Source organism: Panthera onca, chromosome C2, assembly GCF_046562875.1.
Source record: "Panthera onca isolate mPanOnc1 chromosome C2, mPanOnc1 haplotype 2, whole genome shotgun sequence".
NCBI lineage: Eukaryota > Metazoa > Chordata > Mammalia > Carnivora > Felidae > Panthera > Panthera onca.
Genome location: NC_138347.1, coordinates 29,715,790 through 29,733,193, shown reverse-complemented (window position 1 = coordinate 29,733,193; position 17,404 = coordinate 29,715,790). Strand labels below are relative to the sequence as shown.

General features: G+C 33.9%; 1 protein-coding gene across 18 annotated transcripts in view; it reads right to left on the bottom strand.

Annotated features, from left to right (window-relative positions):
• The window catches only part of ROBO2 (roundabout guidance receptor 2), a 1,697,359-nt gene that overhangs the window by 1,289,226 nt on the left and 390,729 nt on the right, over positions 1 to 17,404 (bottom strand). For 3 of the 18 annotated variants that reach the window (XM_060640253.3, XM_060640252.3, XM_060640258.3), the window contains exon 1: positions 14,606 to 15,208. The exons of 1 other annotated variant lie outside the window; for it this stretch is intronic. In XM_060640253.3, the coding sequence (XP_060496236.1) occupies positions 14,606 to 14,735 (130 nt within the window). In that variant the 5' untranslated portion in view covers positions 14,736 to 15,208. Of the gene's footprint in view, positions 1 to 14,605; positions 15,211 to 17,404 lie in introns of those variants that run through there. 14 more of the 18 variants (XM_060640261.3, XM_060640257.3, XM_060640260.3 and 11 more) reach the window with 9 other exon arrangements.

Below are 17,404 nucleotides of genomic sequence, written 5' to 3'. Positions count from 1 at the left end.
AAAGTGTTCCAAACTTTTCAATACCATATTCACCATTGTTTACATGTTCTTGATCCCACTGTTTCAAAAAGCATGCTATCCAGACTATTTCCTTCGTAAAACCTGCCTAATATGTGAATGTAGCCAAAAAGTGGACTTACCTACTTTTTCTTAACATTCACATCACAACTATTTGCATAAAGCAAGATATTATTTTCACATGAAATTATTCCAATGATGTTTAAGCCATTCAGAATTAATATAAACTGTTTATATTTACATGGCTAGGTTTTATTATATTAGGCTCTAACCATCATCTAATTTGAATATATGAAAGATTCTTATTAAACACTGGTTATGAGAATCAAAGAATAATATTTAATTCATTTCTGCTTTTCATGACATTGAAGTGTGACACTGCTGACCATCATTCTTAAATATGAAAGCATATTTTTTATGTAGTTAAGTTGAAAAGCAAACTGACAAAAACTTGTGCTTAAAATATTCAATTGGTAGGATATTCATAAAATATAAGTTATGCCTAGCTAATGAACAAATATATATATATACATATATATATGAATCATGTATACTACTAACATAATACATTTAAATTAAAATAAGGGAATACTATATTTGTATATCAAATTGAAAAAAAAACATTTTTTATACTATAAAAGTACACTTCATCAGGTATTCAAATGTAGTTTGGGTCTGCATGTAAATAGTTACTCTATTATGTAATTCTGTTTGGCATTATGAATCAAGAGCATTAAAATGGTCATATCTTCTGCAACAATAATTCTAGTTCTAGAAACTGCCAAGGGAATGATCAGATTTATGCTTAAAGATATTTACAGCAGAATTATAATGTAAAATCGTACATAATCTAAAGTAAAATAACTTTAAAATGTATATATGTAAAAAAATTCATGTTCTGCATTGAATATGTATATTCATATATATATATGCATGATGTAATGTAATATATATGTTTACTAATAGATGTATGCATGTGTGTATGTATATACATGTATTTGAACACCAAGAAAAATCTGGGCAGGATTAAAATGACTATTCTTGTGAGGAGGGCTTTGTAGTAATTTTGAGTTCTTTTAAAAGTTCCCCTCCCCCCTAATTCCAGTGTCTCTATATTGACCATATGCTATTGTTTAAATTAAAAACAGACAAAAGTCTTCAGCTTACTTAGGATCTAACCTGTGCTAACATACTGTGAAAATTAACAAAACTCCTAAACAACTCCTAGTTGCCAAGGCTAGAAACATCCAGAAAATGCAGAATAAAATATTAAAAATTAAGTACCATTGTTTTATATTATCCAACATGCTGTGTTCTTAGTTGCCTAATGTTACTGACATTAAACACACAAGGCTCATTTCTCAACTAGTTAGAATTACATTTTCAAAATACTCCCAGGTGCTCAGAATACCCTCAGAATAATCGAATCTTCAGTAATACTCTGATCAATCATACTTTCAATCTACCAGTTTGAAACTAATGCCATTCCTCCTTTTTTTCTTGTTTTTCTTGTTTTTGTTCTTGTTTTGTTTTAGGCTTCATGTTCAGCGTGGATCCCCGTGCAGGGCTTGAACTCATGACCCTGAGATCAAGACCTGAGCTGAGATCAAGAGTCAGACTCTCAACTGACCGAGCCCCCCAGGCACCCCACCATTCTTTTTAGATCAAGGAACAATTGTGCCTCCTTTCCAACACCTTTCCAAATGTATTAATATTAAATTAACCCATAGGAAAACCTGATTAACAATATTAAAACAATGGTTGTTTTTAAATGTTGTGTTTCTTTATTTTTTATAATGAATGATGTTTTTTATACATCAAGTGGCATTCAAGGAAAAATGGGTAAGAAACTTACTTAATATTAACTGCTTTGGCCTTTAGACTGACTAAAATGTAGACGAGGGTATGTAGAATCCAAGCTACAGCTAACCTCCGTTTATGATGATAGAACCATACCTGATACTTCCATACATTTGGCAGTTAGTTTTTCAATTACTTTTTAATTCAAACTAGATGTATTAAGGAAGAATGGCATAATCAGACTTACTGTCATCATAGTCATGATTTTATTAATTTAATTATTTCCATGTCTAGAGATGCATATCTTGAAAACAATAAATTTGGTTTCAACTAAAATATAGTGACTGTGAACTTCTGCTAACTGGCTTTTTTTTTTTTACTTTAAAACATAATAGTTGACATTCATAATGAAGACCCAGAGCCACTGTCATATCTTGAAATATCAAAATATATGAGAATTTGCAGTATTATATTAAATAAAATGTTATATATAAGAGTATTTGAAATTATCTCATAGACTTTCAAGTTGAGAGTGATTGATCTGCTTATAATATTTCTATTAATGCTAAAACTTCATTCATCAGAAAACCACATTCTCAGATAATAGCAGAAAACAGAAAAAATGCATTTTCAAGTGTGTTTTTTTTTCCTCTCCTCAAATAGCTGGAGAAAAACAGCATTTGGGGGAAAAGGGGCCTTTTTAAAAATCAAACTAGTTTTATTCTACCCACCAATTAAAGATTCCTGTTCTCATATACTTCCTTAAGATGTCCAGATTCACCTGAATGTTTAGGCATTAGGATTTAAATCTATAAACCATGCAAATTACTTAAAGCTCTCTGCTTCAAATAATGAACCCATAGCAAACATGCTATTAGGCAATTTAAAGGATTAAAGCAATTGCCACCTTGTTAAATGAGAGAGAAAATCCCTGTCCATTTTTCTGCCCTATCAACTTTTCAAACATATCCACTTACAGTGACATTTAGAAAGCATCCTAAATGAGTAGTTGTACAATATTTTAAAATAATGAATTTCATTGTCTATTTAACATACATATAAGTAGCCCCATTAACTGAGTACTGACAGAAAAAGAACACATAGCTTCAGTTCAAGAAGAGCATCACGTGTCTTGTCTTAATAGCATTTTATTTATCCCTTGTGGTTTTTGAGGCTAAGGAAGTGACCTTTTTTCTTTCTTAGTGTTTAATTCTTGACACCTCAAAGTACTTCCACAAGTGCCATATTTCTTCCATTTCTGTCTTTAAATTAGGTTCTGAAGGGAGGGAAAAACACACGACATTGACATTGAACATTTAGTATGAGATGAGAAATCCAATGGTATATGGATCTTATCAACTGTGATAATGACAGATAATTTTATCAAAGCTCTGTTGCAATCCTCAGTAGAACTTCTACTGTTTCTCAATGTTTATGTATTATTCAGACTAATAGTGATCCTAAAGTAGAAAAAGCTTCTTGTCTCTTAAAACTTTTATTGAGAGGAGTTCAAAATGCACACAGTTAAGTGCTATTCTGTGTGCATTTAATGTAGAGTGAAAAGCTGTTTGGTGCCCATTTTAGATTCACTGGCAACAAGACAGGCAAGAAGGCATGTACAGGGAGTCATGAAGATATATATGAAAAATTAAGAGTTTAAAATTAATTTGAACTTATAATGTAATGCACCACGTGGAAATCTAAAAATCAATTTCCAAATGGAACAGCTTGAAACTTTTTCTTGCCATCTGGTTTTGGACCTGGCTCATTCAATTCCAATTTTGCCCTTGTAAATACTCCAATTTTACATATACTATATGAGAATGATAATCTCCATGCCACCTAAGCATATCTTGTTTGATTTCCTAAAAATATAGTTGTTTTTGTTTTTTTCTACACTGTCAATATTCCCCAAATGCCCTCTTAATCATGGGCATACTTACCTTTATTTTAAACCAGGTGTGATATTGTTATTTGATTTATTGACATATTGGATGGTGACTGCATTTTATTTGGCTAAATTAATATATATATATATATATATATATATATATATATATATATATATATATATACCAAACATTTTTACATCTTTAATGAGCCTAAAATACAGATTGATGAATTCAAATCAGGAGGGGAAAACAGATTTGGCTATTTGAGTCGTAAAGTAAGAGAAAAAGTAGGGCCTAATATATAGACATAGGATTAGAAAAGATTATGCATGGAAAGCATTTACACATGCTGGCACACAAGAAATGCTCAGTAAATGTTAGCAATTAGCCTTTGTTGTTTTGTGTGTGTGCTAATAGTAATAAATAGAAGATTCGAGATTTATATTTATTTTTTCTGAAGCAAATATTTGTTGAAAAACTAGTTACTTTACATATGCTATCTTATTTGTTCCACACAAAATAATGCTGTCAGAATGTTGAGAATTTCACAAGTCAATGCCACCCCCACCCCCACAAAGTACACAGTTAATAAATGGCAGAGATGTGAGTAGATATTTGAGGTCTGTGTTTTTGATGACAATCTCAAATAAGTTTAGCAAATGTGAGCTAATGTAATAAGCTGCATCTTCTCAATACATCTATCGATCATTTAGTTCTTAATAATTCAGTTTGATCTACTTGAAAGGAAATGACAGTTATAAGTCAGACTGACTTCCTGGAGCTTCATCCCATATTTTTAAAATTACTTATTGTAAGTTAAAATTTTTGCTTTGGAAAAATATGCTACCACTCTCAAATTATTTGACTAATATAGCCATCCATGAATAAAAGAATGCTTTCATATATACATAAGACACTTAACATTATAACAGTAAATCTTAATGGTCATCCAACAGTTTAATTGTGATATGAAGAACTTTTTTTTTTAGAATATGTATATTGAGGCTTCCTGCTACCTGTTTGTACCTCTATGAAACTTGTATAAAGAATGTACAACTTATAACTGATTAGTGACATAACCACATAGTTTATAGTCACATATTTAAATGCAGCAATTATGAAAGATTTATATTTATTTATATATGGCATATTCATATATATTTACATACTAATTTATATATATATATATATATATATATATATATATATATATATATATATATACACATGCACACACGCACACATATGCACACAAACTAATTTATTATAGTGGTAATGCAAAATCAGTTAATAATTTTGATACAAAGTATTTTGAAGTATCAACCACTTCAGAACATACTCTGCACATAAAAAATATAGTTTTTAGTGAAAAGTTTTCACTGATGGTGTCATTATACATTAAACTCTTCACAATGAGAGAAGACCAACATCACATCTTGAACTTTTTATTCTAGTGCATGATTCTGTGTCACTCCTTTTGTCTTTAAGATATCAGAACGTAAATCTTGCAAATATAATGAAGCAGGAGTTCTACAGTGACAGGTATCTGCAAAATCACTCAGGTAATCGGTATCAGATAATGTTCCCTAGATACTGTAGTTATCATGCTATATGTCTTAACATATCCTACGAAGTACCCTTGTCTCCAATTCTATAAATTTTATTTATTCTGCCTGACCCTTAAAGCTATATTTAACTGATTTCGCTGTTACTTCCCACTAATTCTCAACACGCTGACCATCACAGATTGGTTACTTAATTGTCCTCTAAATTCACGTACTGTTTGCCTGGGTTAAGTAACTGGCTTAAAAATATATTACTCGGTAACTTTAGACACTTTGTTACTCTCATATAACAAATGCAGATGATAAAAATAATGGTACCTTTTGGATAGAGTAGATTTAGGCATTAAGTTACAGAATTCAAAGAAATTATAAAACACAGAGCCTAGCACATAGTATGTGCTTAAGAAAAAAGAAAAGAAAAGAAAAGAAAAGAAACCTACTTAGCTATACACAGCATATAGCTCTCTACCTCCTTGTCTTCCTTATTATAATTATCATTTAAAATATCTTCCCTTTTATATTTACCTATTCAAAGCCTTAAAAAAGAGACATATAGGGGCGCCTGGGTGGCGCAGTCGGTTAAGCCTCCGACTTCAGCCAGGTCCGATCTCGCGGTCCGTGAGGTCCGTGAGTTCGAGCCCCGCGTCAGGCTCTGGGCCGATGGCTCGGAGCCTGGAGCCTGTTTCCGATTCTGTGTCTCCCTCTCTCTCTGCCCCTCCCCCGTTCATGCTCTGTCTCTCTCTGTCCCAAAAATAAATAAAAAAAAAAAAAAAAAAAAAGAGACATATAGTTCATGTATTATATTAGTTATTTTTCCAAATGTATCTTTATGTTTATCTTTTCTGCTTATTTAAATTATAAGTTTCACTTGGGGGCATTCAATAAATATTTGAATGAATGTATATTTTAGGTGTTCTACATAAGTGTAAGCACAGTATGAGGATATAGGAGATATACATAGATTTTGCTAAAAGTATAATACATATTTTTTTTCCACTTTGAATGTACAAATTACATTAGTGTCTTAACATTTTGGGGGGCCTCAAATGGAAATGGATGATCGTCAAAGTTCTCTAACAGTGCATCAAGTTTAATTCATCATGCTTGGCAATCAACAACCTCAGCCCCAAATCCCTGCATGTATCTCTGCACTGATCCACACAGACCCTAAACAGGAATGGGGCATTCTGTTAGATAAATGAAAATCCATATTAGTTAGCCAGAAGCAATTCTCAGACCCCTATGGATTCTGGAAGACACTTCAGTTACATTCCAAATTGCCCTAAAATAAATTCTTTATTAGCTGCCAACTATTACATTAGAGATTTCATGATGTGCCCCTGTCTCCAGAACATAATCTTGGACTTAGCCCAGCTAGATAACTACTTCTCTGATGACAGAGCTTTTGACATTGATATGAAAGGGATTCTACTAAGCATATGTAGGGTCTATCCTAATAGTCTATGTGGTGAACTCTTCATAAGTTGACAGAAGAAATGCATTTCTATACTTATTCTGGCAACATATCAAGAGCTATAAATTGTCAGTACTGAATTTACCTATTAAACCTTTATATTTTCCCGAATAATAATAGGCAAATATTTTCTCTGTGTGAGAATACAGACTTACGAATTTAGCATTTTGTACAGAGGCATAATGTGAAATGTAACCATTCCAGTAACTATTATGGTGAATGTATACATAATATTTATGGTTGTGTCTGCATACTACTAATTGGATAATATCTCACTTATTTCTACTAAAAAACTCTGTTATAAACTGGAATATAAAGCATACATTGTAGGCTTAATTATAGGTATAGATTTTTTTAGCAGTAAATTGTACTGGATTTCAGGCTGAATCAGGTAAGTATAAACCACAAAAACCAGCTTGAAAACTAATGGGTTCACATCTACTTTCTCCCTGTTATCAAGTACAGCTGCTTCTCTCTTATCCTGGAATATAGATATTTTCCTAGACTTTGTCACTCACCATGCCTCTCCACAACCAAAGTTCCCCAATAGATTATTCAAAATTTATATTTTAAATTGAAATGTCACAGTTACTCAGTAGCTAAAGACACTTTGAGATATCACAAAAACAGGAATAGGAATGATTTTTGTATTTGAAAGCCATTTGTTTTCTCATTAAAAAAAAAGCACAAACAGAAAAGCCAACACACACACACACACACACACACACACACAAGTATAAATCATCTAGAAATTAGTAAGCCATTTGTAGAACAGATTGAATGCTAGAGCTTACCCAATTTCACCCTGCATCAAGGTTTTGGTATGATATAAAGAAAAGATGACTTCAGAATATAATTTGGGTATTTTACGCACCTCCCCCCTCCTGAAATAGTACCAAGCCCACTTTAGTTTTGTTTTTAACATTGCAGTCACTTAACTTAGTTGGAGACATGCTAAGTAAAGGGGGGGGATAAATCCTCTTTCTTCTCCATCCCCCCAACCCTCCCCCCACAAAAAGTCCTAAGAATTATAAATTACAGGTTCCAAGAGGGTAGATAAAGCTTGGAATACATACTAAATAAATGGCTTTAAAAACCCTATGTGGAATCAGTAAAGAAACTCCTTTCTTTTATGAAGTTGTATATCATTTTTAGGTACCAGTTAAGGATTTTGAAACTTTGATTTGATTTTCACATTGTAACTCTGGAACTGTGATCCTTCAGTTATTTTTCTTAAATTCTACTCTTGGATAAAAGTAATCCTATGGACTAGTGTGGCTAAGTGACTGAAAGGCAACTTTGGATGAGGCCATGAGCTCTGATGGACGCTCTGTCCTCTGAAAATGCAATGGCTTTTAGATATAATGTGCTTATTTTCTTTTCTTTTCAGAGGAATGATCTGTGGTTTGGATGATCTTGCTTTCTTAATCAAACAAAAGTCTCTAACGAAGATCCCCAGCCATGACTGATCAAGATCACTATTTGATGGACACAATATTTAATTGGCTATTATAAACTCTCACCACTTTTGGAATTTCTATTTTGAACTTTTAATTATTTTTCAAGTAATAAAGCCTATAAGCATAGCTTTATTTTACTTTCTTTTTTCTTTCCTTTTAAAATTTTTACATTCAAATAACTTTGAAGGTTGAAGGTTTGCTTTTGGAAACTGAGAAAATGAAATTGCTCTCTGACCAAGGCCTAATGTAGCCATGATTCATCCTGGAGCAAAAATTTTATGGCCTAGTTGTAAACCCTTGGAAAATGTAGCTTATAATGTAAGTGCTGACACAATCTTAACTATGGATTCATGAACCCCAACACTAATATATCCAAGGCATTTCATTACTGTCAGTTTGTCTTACTTGTGAATTAAATAACCTCTTTAAAAATCTTTATCTGCCTTTTATTTCTTGAACAAAGTTTCCTTTCTAGAATTTCGATGATGAGCCCCCTATCTGGAGTAGAGCAGGCTGGGGACTGATGGTAACACACATTTAGTAAAAGGCGAAAGATTTATGCGATTTGAAGAGAAACCAGAGCATTGGTAACACACATTTAGGAACTTGCACACATACCTAATAAGGGTGGTATGCATTCATTTATTTTCAGATCATATTCTTTCACAGACATAATCTGACTTTATAAAGGATGCACAGATCCCAAAACTATATATTTCAAAATAATCAGCACTCTGCTTCCTGGGAAGGTTTTCCCTCCTTTTGATAAAAGTCTGTATTCTATTTGTAAGTTAAGTTCTGAGAACTTCTTTTCATGTATTTTTTAATTTAAACTTTAGCATACAGTCAAATATTGCTTTCAGCACCTATTTTATAACATAAAGAAATATTTCAAAACTCTTTCCAATTTTTCCTCTGTCATCCAATGAAAAATGTATTTTAGGTAAATATCACTTGAACTCTTGGGGCGTTTTAATCACATGGCAAAAAAAAACACATTACATTAATAATAAATAGATAACTAAAACAAAATTTTGAGGTTAAAAGTGAAATAGTAAATTTGAATAGAAGTTAAACAAAAATGGTTGTAGGTACAATATATTCAAGTCATAATTTGTAAGACAAAAGTCAATTATTGTCAAGAACAATTTTTTCTTACCAAACTCTCACATGCATTTTGCTGAATTATCAAATGCTATTTTTCAAATAATATCAGAAAACATAAACAAATTTTACAACAGATCTTCATCAAGTTGTCAAGCATACTCTTTAATTTCTATATCTAAAAAATATTCTGATAATCTTTTGAACATATAGAAAAAATAATCATTTCAGAGTTGGCTTTGGAATTTACTCTTCAGTTGTGGGAAAGATAAGGTATTAAATCTATTTATTGCATACAGATGGAGATTAAATAATTTAAACAAATGGAAAACAGAAGTGGTGATTATACACAGTGCAAAAAACACTCTACATTTTCCATGAATATTCATACAGTTCGGTTTCCCGATTCAGTCTCACATTATAAATTACTTTTGAACAACAACGTTGCTTTCTTTTTTCCTTACTGCACTACTTTCTACATGAGTCTTCCAGAATTATCTAAGTTTTATAATACTATAAATATATTCATATTTTTCTATAATTAAAACTGAAATTTAAATGATGTAGTAAAAGGATAGTGATAAAAATGATTTCCCAACATTAGAAAGGTAAGATATAGCACATAGTTAAAAGAAATGTGTAATTAACACTAAAGCCATAGTTTATTTTATTACCAGTCTAATATCTCATATACTTTGCTCACTCATCAAATTTTTGGGCATCTAGTACATACGACTGCCTGCTAATATGAGTCAAAGACAAAATTTCTCTTCAGATAACTTACAAATGGTAAACAAAACACAGAGACATGTAACAATAAAGTATTGTAAAAACTGACAAATGTCCTCTGACCTAAATAAAATACCCTAGTCATTTAAAAGATGGAATATTACTTTCAGTATGTGGTTGAGGGGCCTTTGATCTGGCAGTCAGGGCTACTGTAGTAGTAAAAGGACATTCCAGGAAAAACTTCAAAGATAAAGTGATCTGTTTCTGTTTCTTCAAATCAGGAAAACTTAAATTATTTTGGTGTTTATGAAAGAGCAAACCATCAGTATGAAAATTTTAGAAATGAAAACCTTTATTTCTTACATTACAACAAGAAACATTAGACCACTGGATTGTGTGAGGTACTTGCTCAAACAAAGTAGATTTTTTTATCAGCTCATATAACTGGAAAAGATATCAGGCAGAATCATAAAAATGATCTTGTCCATAGTAGACAGCAGCACATAGTCAAGATTTAAAAACAAACAAACAAACAAAACAAAACAAAAACCCCCAAAACAAACAACAAGAACAAAAAAACCCTTTTAAGGTCAAAAGAACTTCAGTACATTCCCCCAAATCCCTAAATAACCATCAATATATTATACAGGACCATGTAAATAACTTTATAAAATCTAAAAGGACACTCAGAATATCCCATCAGTGCTTCAATATACTATGAATTGATATAATGGCATAATATGTGCTTATTATCCATTCTAACCCTTCACAGAGAGAGGGGTGATAACTGCCAGAGAGGTTTTCTTTGTTTGGTGAAGACAAACATGGGCAACTGACTGCCATAATTTGTAAAAGGAAACAAGTATGAGTGTTTTGTGAAAGAATCTTTTGAATCACCAAAAGTTTTGATAACTTTATGCTCTGTTGTCAGAGTTTAACTCCTATGTCATAACTGAGAAGCTTGAATGAACTTAACAGAGTCTTGTAGGAGATTCAAATGGAGTTCAGGTCAAGTGGAAGAGTGGGTGGGCAAAACTGAGGTCAGGATTGGACCCTCCCCTTTGTTGGATCAAGGATTGTTCTGATTGGTCAATGTTTGTGTTGCACCAGGTGTTTAATGTAACTATCACATTGGTCTAGCTTTACCTATTTATATCCCTACTATTCTTATTTACCTCCGATTTTCACCTTTCAAAGTAACTATAAATATTAAAATGGCTTAAATTCTAAATTCCAATAGCAGATTTTTTTGTTAAAAACCATGCAGTTTTGGGGCGCCTGGGTGGCTCAAGTTGGTTAAGTGTCAGACTTCAGCTCAGGTCATGATCTCACAGCTTGTGAGTTCAAGCCCTCATGGGGCTCTGTGTTGACAGCTCGGAGCCCGGATCCTACTTCTGATTCTGTGTCTCCCTCTCTCTCTGCCCCTCCTCTGTTCTCGCTTCTCTCTCTCAAAAATAAATAAACATTAAAAATTAAAAAAAAAACACGCAGTTTTTAAATTCCCTTTTTGTTACACATATTGACCATCTACAATGTAAACTTCTCTGTGAAGTCTGCTCATTGGAATGGAGCTCTTTACATCTTTGAAACTGTCTTTCCAGTGAGAGTAATTGAATGCAAAATAATTAGGTCCTTTAATCCTAATGAGATGATGTCAGCACTGTAGTTAGGATTTCTGGTTAGTTTATCATGAATGCAAACTTATGATCACTTATGCTATGCTCTGAACTAATCAGATGAGACACCTGCTTTCCCTTAAGGAGTTCCATATATTGTGATTAAATAGAAAAGCATGTGCCTGAGGGAAAAGTTGCTGGCCTATTAACCTATATTTGAGATTCATGTTCATTGATGAGCTTAAAAATCCCTTGGTAGCCAACAATAATCCACATTTTTTCCAAATGTTCTAACAAGTCAGTTTATAGATACCTGTTTTGAGCTGCCTGGCCACGTGCTGTTTGTACTACCCCTCACAGGCCATAGCTGTTCACCGATCTGTGAAGCCACCACTCCCTGGCTCTGCCCCAGTAACCCCCTCTCTCAGAATGGTGGTTCCTGCTAATACAACAAAAATGGAAATTGTCAGTGTGGGCAGGTTGCCATATGGAGGTTGACAGCTGCTCAATCAGATTAAGACAAATGCACAGAACCAATGTGAGTTCGATTTTTTTTTTTTTTCAGAAGAAAACTCTGCTGTTTTGTTGTTGTTACTTTTTCCAGGATTTTTGACAAAAAAAAAAAAAGCATCTGTTTTGAAGATCTTTCTGTAAAGCAGATAAGCTTGAATCAGTATTGATATGAAGCAATTTTTTCTTTAAGTAGTTAAAATGACCTTCTTTTAAATTTATTTTGTGTTTTGAACCTTGATTCCTTTTGCCTCTGGCCACAGTGTTTAAGAGCCCTCCTTCTCTCCCTTCAACCTACCCCATAAATGCCTATACTTCTGGTAGGTATCCTACAAAATAATAAAGCCTGCTTCCTCCCGAAAAAGAAAATAATGTTGAAAAATTGTAAAAATATGTTTTAAAAGACTGCATAATATGCCAAGGGACAAGTAACAGAATTTTATAACCCATCAAAAGATAACACACAGCCATCAATAGCCAAGCTCATGAATAAATAAATGTTTACAACAGTACATATGCATATCAAGGTAAAGCTACTGTACAGGAACACAGAATCTGTGGAAAATATTTATGCAATACATATTCAGTGACAAAAAGAGGCACTAAAAAGAAAATAATTAAAAAAAGGTCAACATGTTTAAAGTTTTCCAGCAACTGGCTTGACCTTTCTAAAATACACAAAACTCTGTTAACAATAAATGAAATATGTTGCTATGATTGCCTATTCCTGAACCTGACTGACTCATATCATCATCATACAGCAGAGCTAGCAAATTTCTAGCTGAGCTAGTTAGAGCACATTGGAAAAAGTAGTCATATGTTCAAAGACGAAACATTTCAGACCTAATTTACAAATGAAACCCAATGCATCTGTATTTAAAGCTGTGTGGAATGAATGAATGCCTAGGAACACATGCAAACACTTTGAAATGAACCTTTCTGACTAGGTTAACAGTTTTTCCTAAACCTTGTAGCAATCTAACTTTCTCACCGGGTAGCTAGAACTCCAAAGTCTACTGCTAAAGTTTATCACAGGAAATGGTGCTTTTACATGCTAGAGGTGCAGACTGTCTTTGAAAAAATTATATAGGAAGTAGAAGTTAACACTTCTGACATCCCCTAGAGTTGATAACACCATACATCTCTAGATCCCAAGCCACAAAAAAGCTGCCATGCTGGCTAACATAAATAACAGCTTGCAGTTTTCAAGATACCCCCCAACACGCACACACACAGTGATACCACTAGGAAATACAGTAATGTGGTGATATAATTTACAATGCCCAAAGATCATTTGCAGTTCAACTCCTCAAGAGTACATCTGCACCAACCATCTAAGCTAAGTGCCTGTTGGAACTTTTCCCTCCAAGGTACTGTAGACGGAAGATTTGTAATATCTTTAATGCAACCAAAGGAGACACAGAAAGATCAAACTGAGAAGGCTCATGTATTTAGAAAATCCTGCTGAGATGTCGTGATAAATTATTAAAACTTCTTGTTAATGTTCATGCTTCTTTTTAACCTCACATCATACCGTTAACAGTAAAGCAAAGGTGGGGAAACCCAGAAAACATTTCCAGAGCTGAGACAAAATATTAGGTGAAAAGAATTCTCCTGCAAAGCAAAATCCTCAGCTATCTTCCATCAAGATTTCTCCCCCAAACATGCAAACACAGTTCACAAAGTCTTTTATGGGATATTTCTGCAGCATCATTTTGGCTTATAGCATTCACAGAACAGATACCCTGATAACTTGTGTTTAGTATAAACAAATGGCATTCAGGAAAAACAGAATCCACTGAACTTTACAAAAAGGCAGGGTCAAAGTATCATCAATTCTCTCTCATCTCATCATAATTTCTCGACAGCAGGAGAAAATGGATTTCCACACTCCAAAGTACTGAAAGGCTTGCTCTTGTTCAGCAGATTTTTTTTCCTCAATAAAGTTAATGCAATTTATCTTTATTAACACATCAACACGGATAGAGTCAGCCAGAAAATTAGTGTTGGTAGCACTGCATTTCATAACGTGCCCCTCCTAAGGCATCCCTCTGACCGTTTCACAAAATCTGCCAAACAATTCAGGGATCTAACATATTCAGGACCCATTTCTTTTTTAAAAATAATGCAGCTTCCTAAGGATACCACACATATCCTTGCGGTAGAGCAGTATGCATCTGGCTCTACATCCTTCCTGCTGGAAACAATCCTTGTAATGCTTTGATAGCCCCAAAACCCAAAATTGCAAAAATACATTCCTATCAACAACAGAGAAAAGCTCTTCTTCCCAGCCACCTACAACACAGACCCTCTTGCCTGAAATAAAAATCTGATTTCAAGCAGACGCAGTTCCTCTACCTTTAGCTGTCCTCAAGTTGCCATTGATCAGCCTTGCTAACTCCATTTAGATGTTTAACACACAACTTTCATCACTTACCCCCTTTCCAAGGTTTTCCTTTCCAGGGGGTCCGAGTCAGCTTGCTCAGAGTTGGTCCAGAGAAAAAGAGCATCAAAACGAAGAAAAGTTCAAGTCTAGTAATTTTCCCCACTTTCTCTAATGATAACATTTCCACAAGTTAATTTCACAAAATTTCTCACATCCTCTTCCCTCCCGGTTATTAAAATAGCATTAATCATTGAAAACCCTGAGGTAGGTGTTGTTTTGCCATCTTTAACAGCTGAAGTAGCAGCTCCCTGATGTAGCCCTGAGCCAAGCTACATTTCTCACGGATCCGGCTCCTCTCAGCACGCAGCTCTCTGCTCCTGCTCCAGGAGCTATAAAATAATTTCTGATCTTCACTTTGCTTTCAGTGGGAATGTATTCCTCAGTGTTCTGGGTGAGCTTGATTGAAAATGATAAAAACAGTAATGTCTGTGTCCAGCAGCAAAAAGAAAAGATGTCAGGATTGTGTGAAAAAGATGAGAAGCAGTTGTACTGACAGCTTTCAGGCTGCTGTGTGATCCTAATAGCCGTGCAACCAACCAAATTGCTCTTTTAAGAGTAATAAGGCTTCAGTGAAAGCCGGTGTCACTGCCACTTGGGTGGGTAGTGCTGGGCTTGAAAATCACCCAGGAACGGCCACAGATAACGACTGTTTCAGTTCCGCCTCAGAATATTAAGGGCTGAGCAAAATATAGTATGCACAGAGGGTAGTTAATCTATTGTGTGGATACACGAGGATTCCAGTGGTATAGTAGGGAAAGACGCAGAACTTAAGATGTATTTTATTCTTCCTTTACTTCACCTTGTGCCATTCAAAGGAGATTGCATGTGCACTAATTATTCATAAAAGGGTCTGAAATATTTATTTGAAGAACAACAATAAGTGTATGATTTTTATCTCCAACAATAAAACAGGCAGGGCAAGTTCTCATAGTCTCAGTGCTCTTCTGTATTAAAGTCAGTCTCTTTGGGCATTTCTGTGTCACCTGAATGAACCAACTGGGAATACTGTGAGCAAACTTTTGGAAATATCAACACAGACTACCAGGGCTGTGCTAATCATACATTCAGGCAAGCACATTTTTTCCTTGTTTGAGTACATTACCATGGAAATACAAAAATCTCTCTAAGTCTCTCAGGCTTTTTAAATTATATTTATGAAAATATTACTGATCACAAGGTGTGGTTATAATTACCATCCGGGCACATGACTATGCTCCCAGAAGAAGAAGAGGTGGGAGAAGGCAAATGAAATAAAAGTAATTTAGTCTCTACTGCCTGAAGTGAATTAGCATGATCGAAATATTCTGGCCAATATTTGAAAACTGTCTACATCTTAGTATTATCTATATGGTCACTTATTCCTTTAATCAGTGAACCACAATGCATGCATTATGCATTTATGTACTTTAAGGTAATCAATTGCTATATGATGATAACCGCCAATTTATGATGTTACCGCTTTCAACATGGGATAAATTGCCCTTTTCAAATCATGTTAGTGGGAGAGGTACTCTTAAAAGAATAATATTTTTAAGATAAAGTACACTAAATTTAAAAATACAATTATTCAAATTGGCTTTAAAATGAAGCAATGTTTGTCAAAGATATTATGAGATACACAAAACAAATTCTCAGGTTATCCTTTAGTTTAGAAACAATAATCAATTTGTATTCAACTTTTTTAAATAGTTTTTTTAAAGTTTATTTTCTATTTATTTTGAGATTGAGGTACGGAGCAAGTGGGGGAGTGACAGAGCGAGGGAGACAGAATCCCAAGCAGTCTCCACACTGTCAGCACAGAGCCCAATGTGGGGCTTGATCTCCTAAACCATGAGGTCATGAAATCAAGAGTTGGATTCTCAACTAACTGAGTGACCCAGGCACTTTTCATTGAAAAACTTCTGAGGGATATTAGAAAAGTTCATATCGTTCTTATTTTATAAATAGGAAATTTAAAATTCTATGTCTCTATATACTTTTTAAGGGTAAGTTAAAATTTAACTCAGTATTCTATTTTCTCTGTACCTATTATTTTTCATCTTGTTTACCTCAACCTTTCCTCTCTCTTCAGATGCATGTAAACAGAAGTTGGTAAAATGAATTGGCCTCCCTCAACATCACCTTCTCAAGAAGATTCTAGATTCAAACTTTTTTACTGTCTATTGGCTCAATTCATCTCAAAAAAAAGAACACAACTTTTCATAATTAGTGAGTTCTGTTTTTTTGTTGTTGTTGTTGTTTTTAATTACCTGGGCTTTGGGTGGAACAAGAGAACGTGAAGTGGGTTTAAACATGGTGAAAGGATATTGGTAGAAATGCCAAACATTTCCAAGGACCTGACCTGAATGAAGTTAACAGGAAAAATACTCTTTCCTCAACAGGTGATACAGTTGGCCAGGTTGACTGTAAGGAAATTTCAACTTTAGATTTTCAAGATTTGCTTCCTTGTTGGTGAGCCCTGGTAAACACCAGCCCTCAACTTGCTGTAGTGGGGAAACTGAACTGAAACCAGAGGAATCAAATCACCTTTGCTCATGGAGGGAAGGCCATTCTCCCTTAGAACTCATCTGGCTGAAGTGTAAAGTACTATTTAAGTTTTCTAGCTACTAGAAAGATAAGGAGAAACCTCAAATGGGTGGCAGTACCATAGAGAATGAATAAAGGTGGAATTTGAAACAATGGAAATATTGAGTGGGGGGACAGTCTACATGAGACGAATTTTGAATACATATGTGTAGGAATGCTTTCTCACCTAAGTTATGAATATTAATAATAAATTTGCTAACTTAT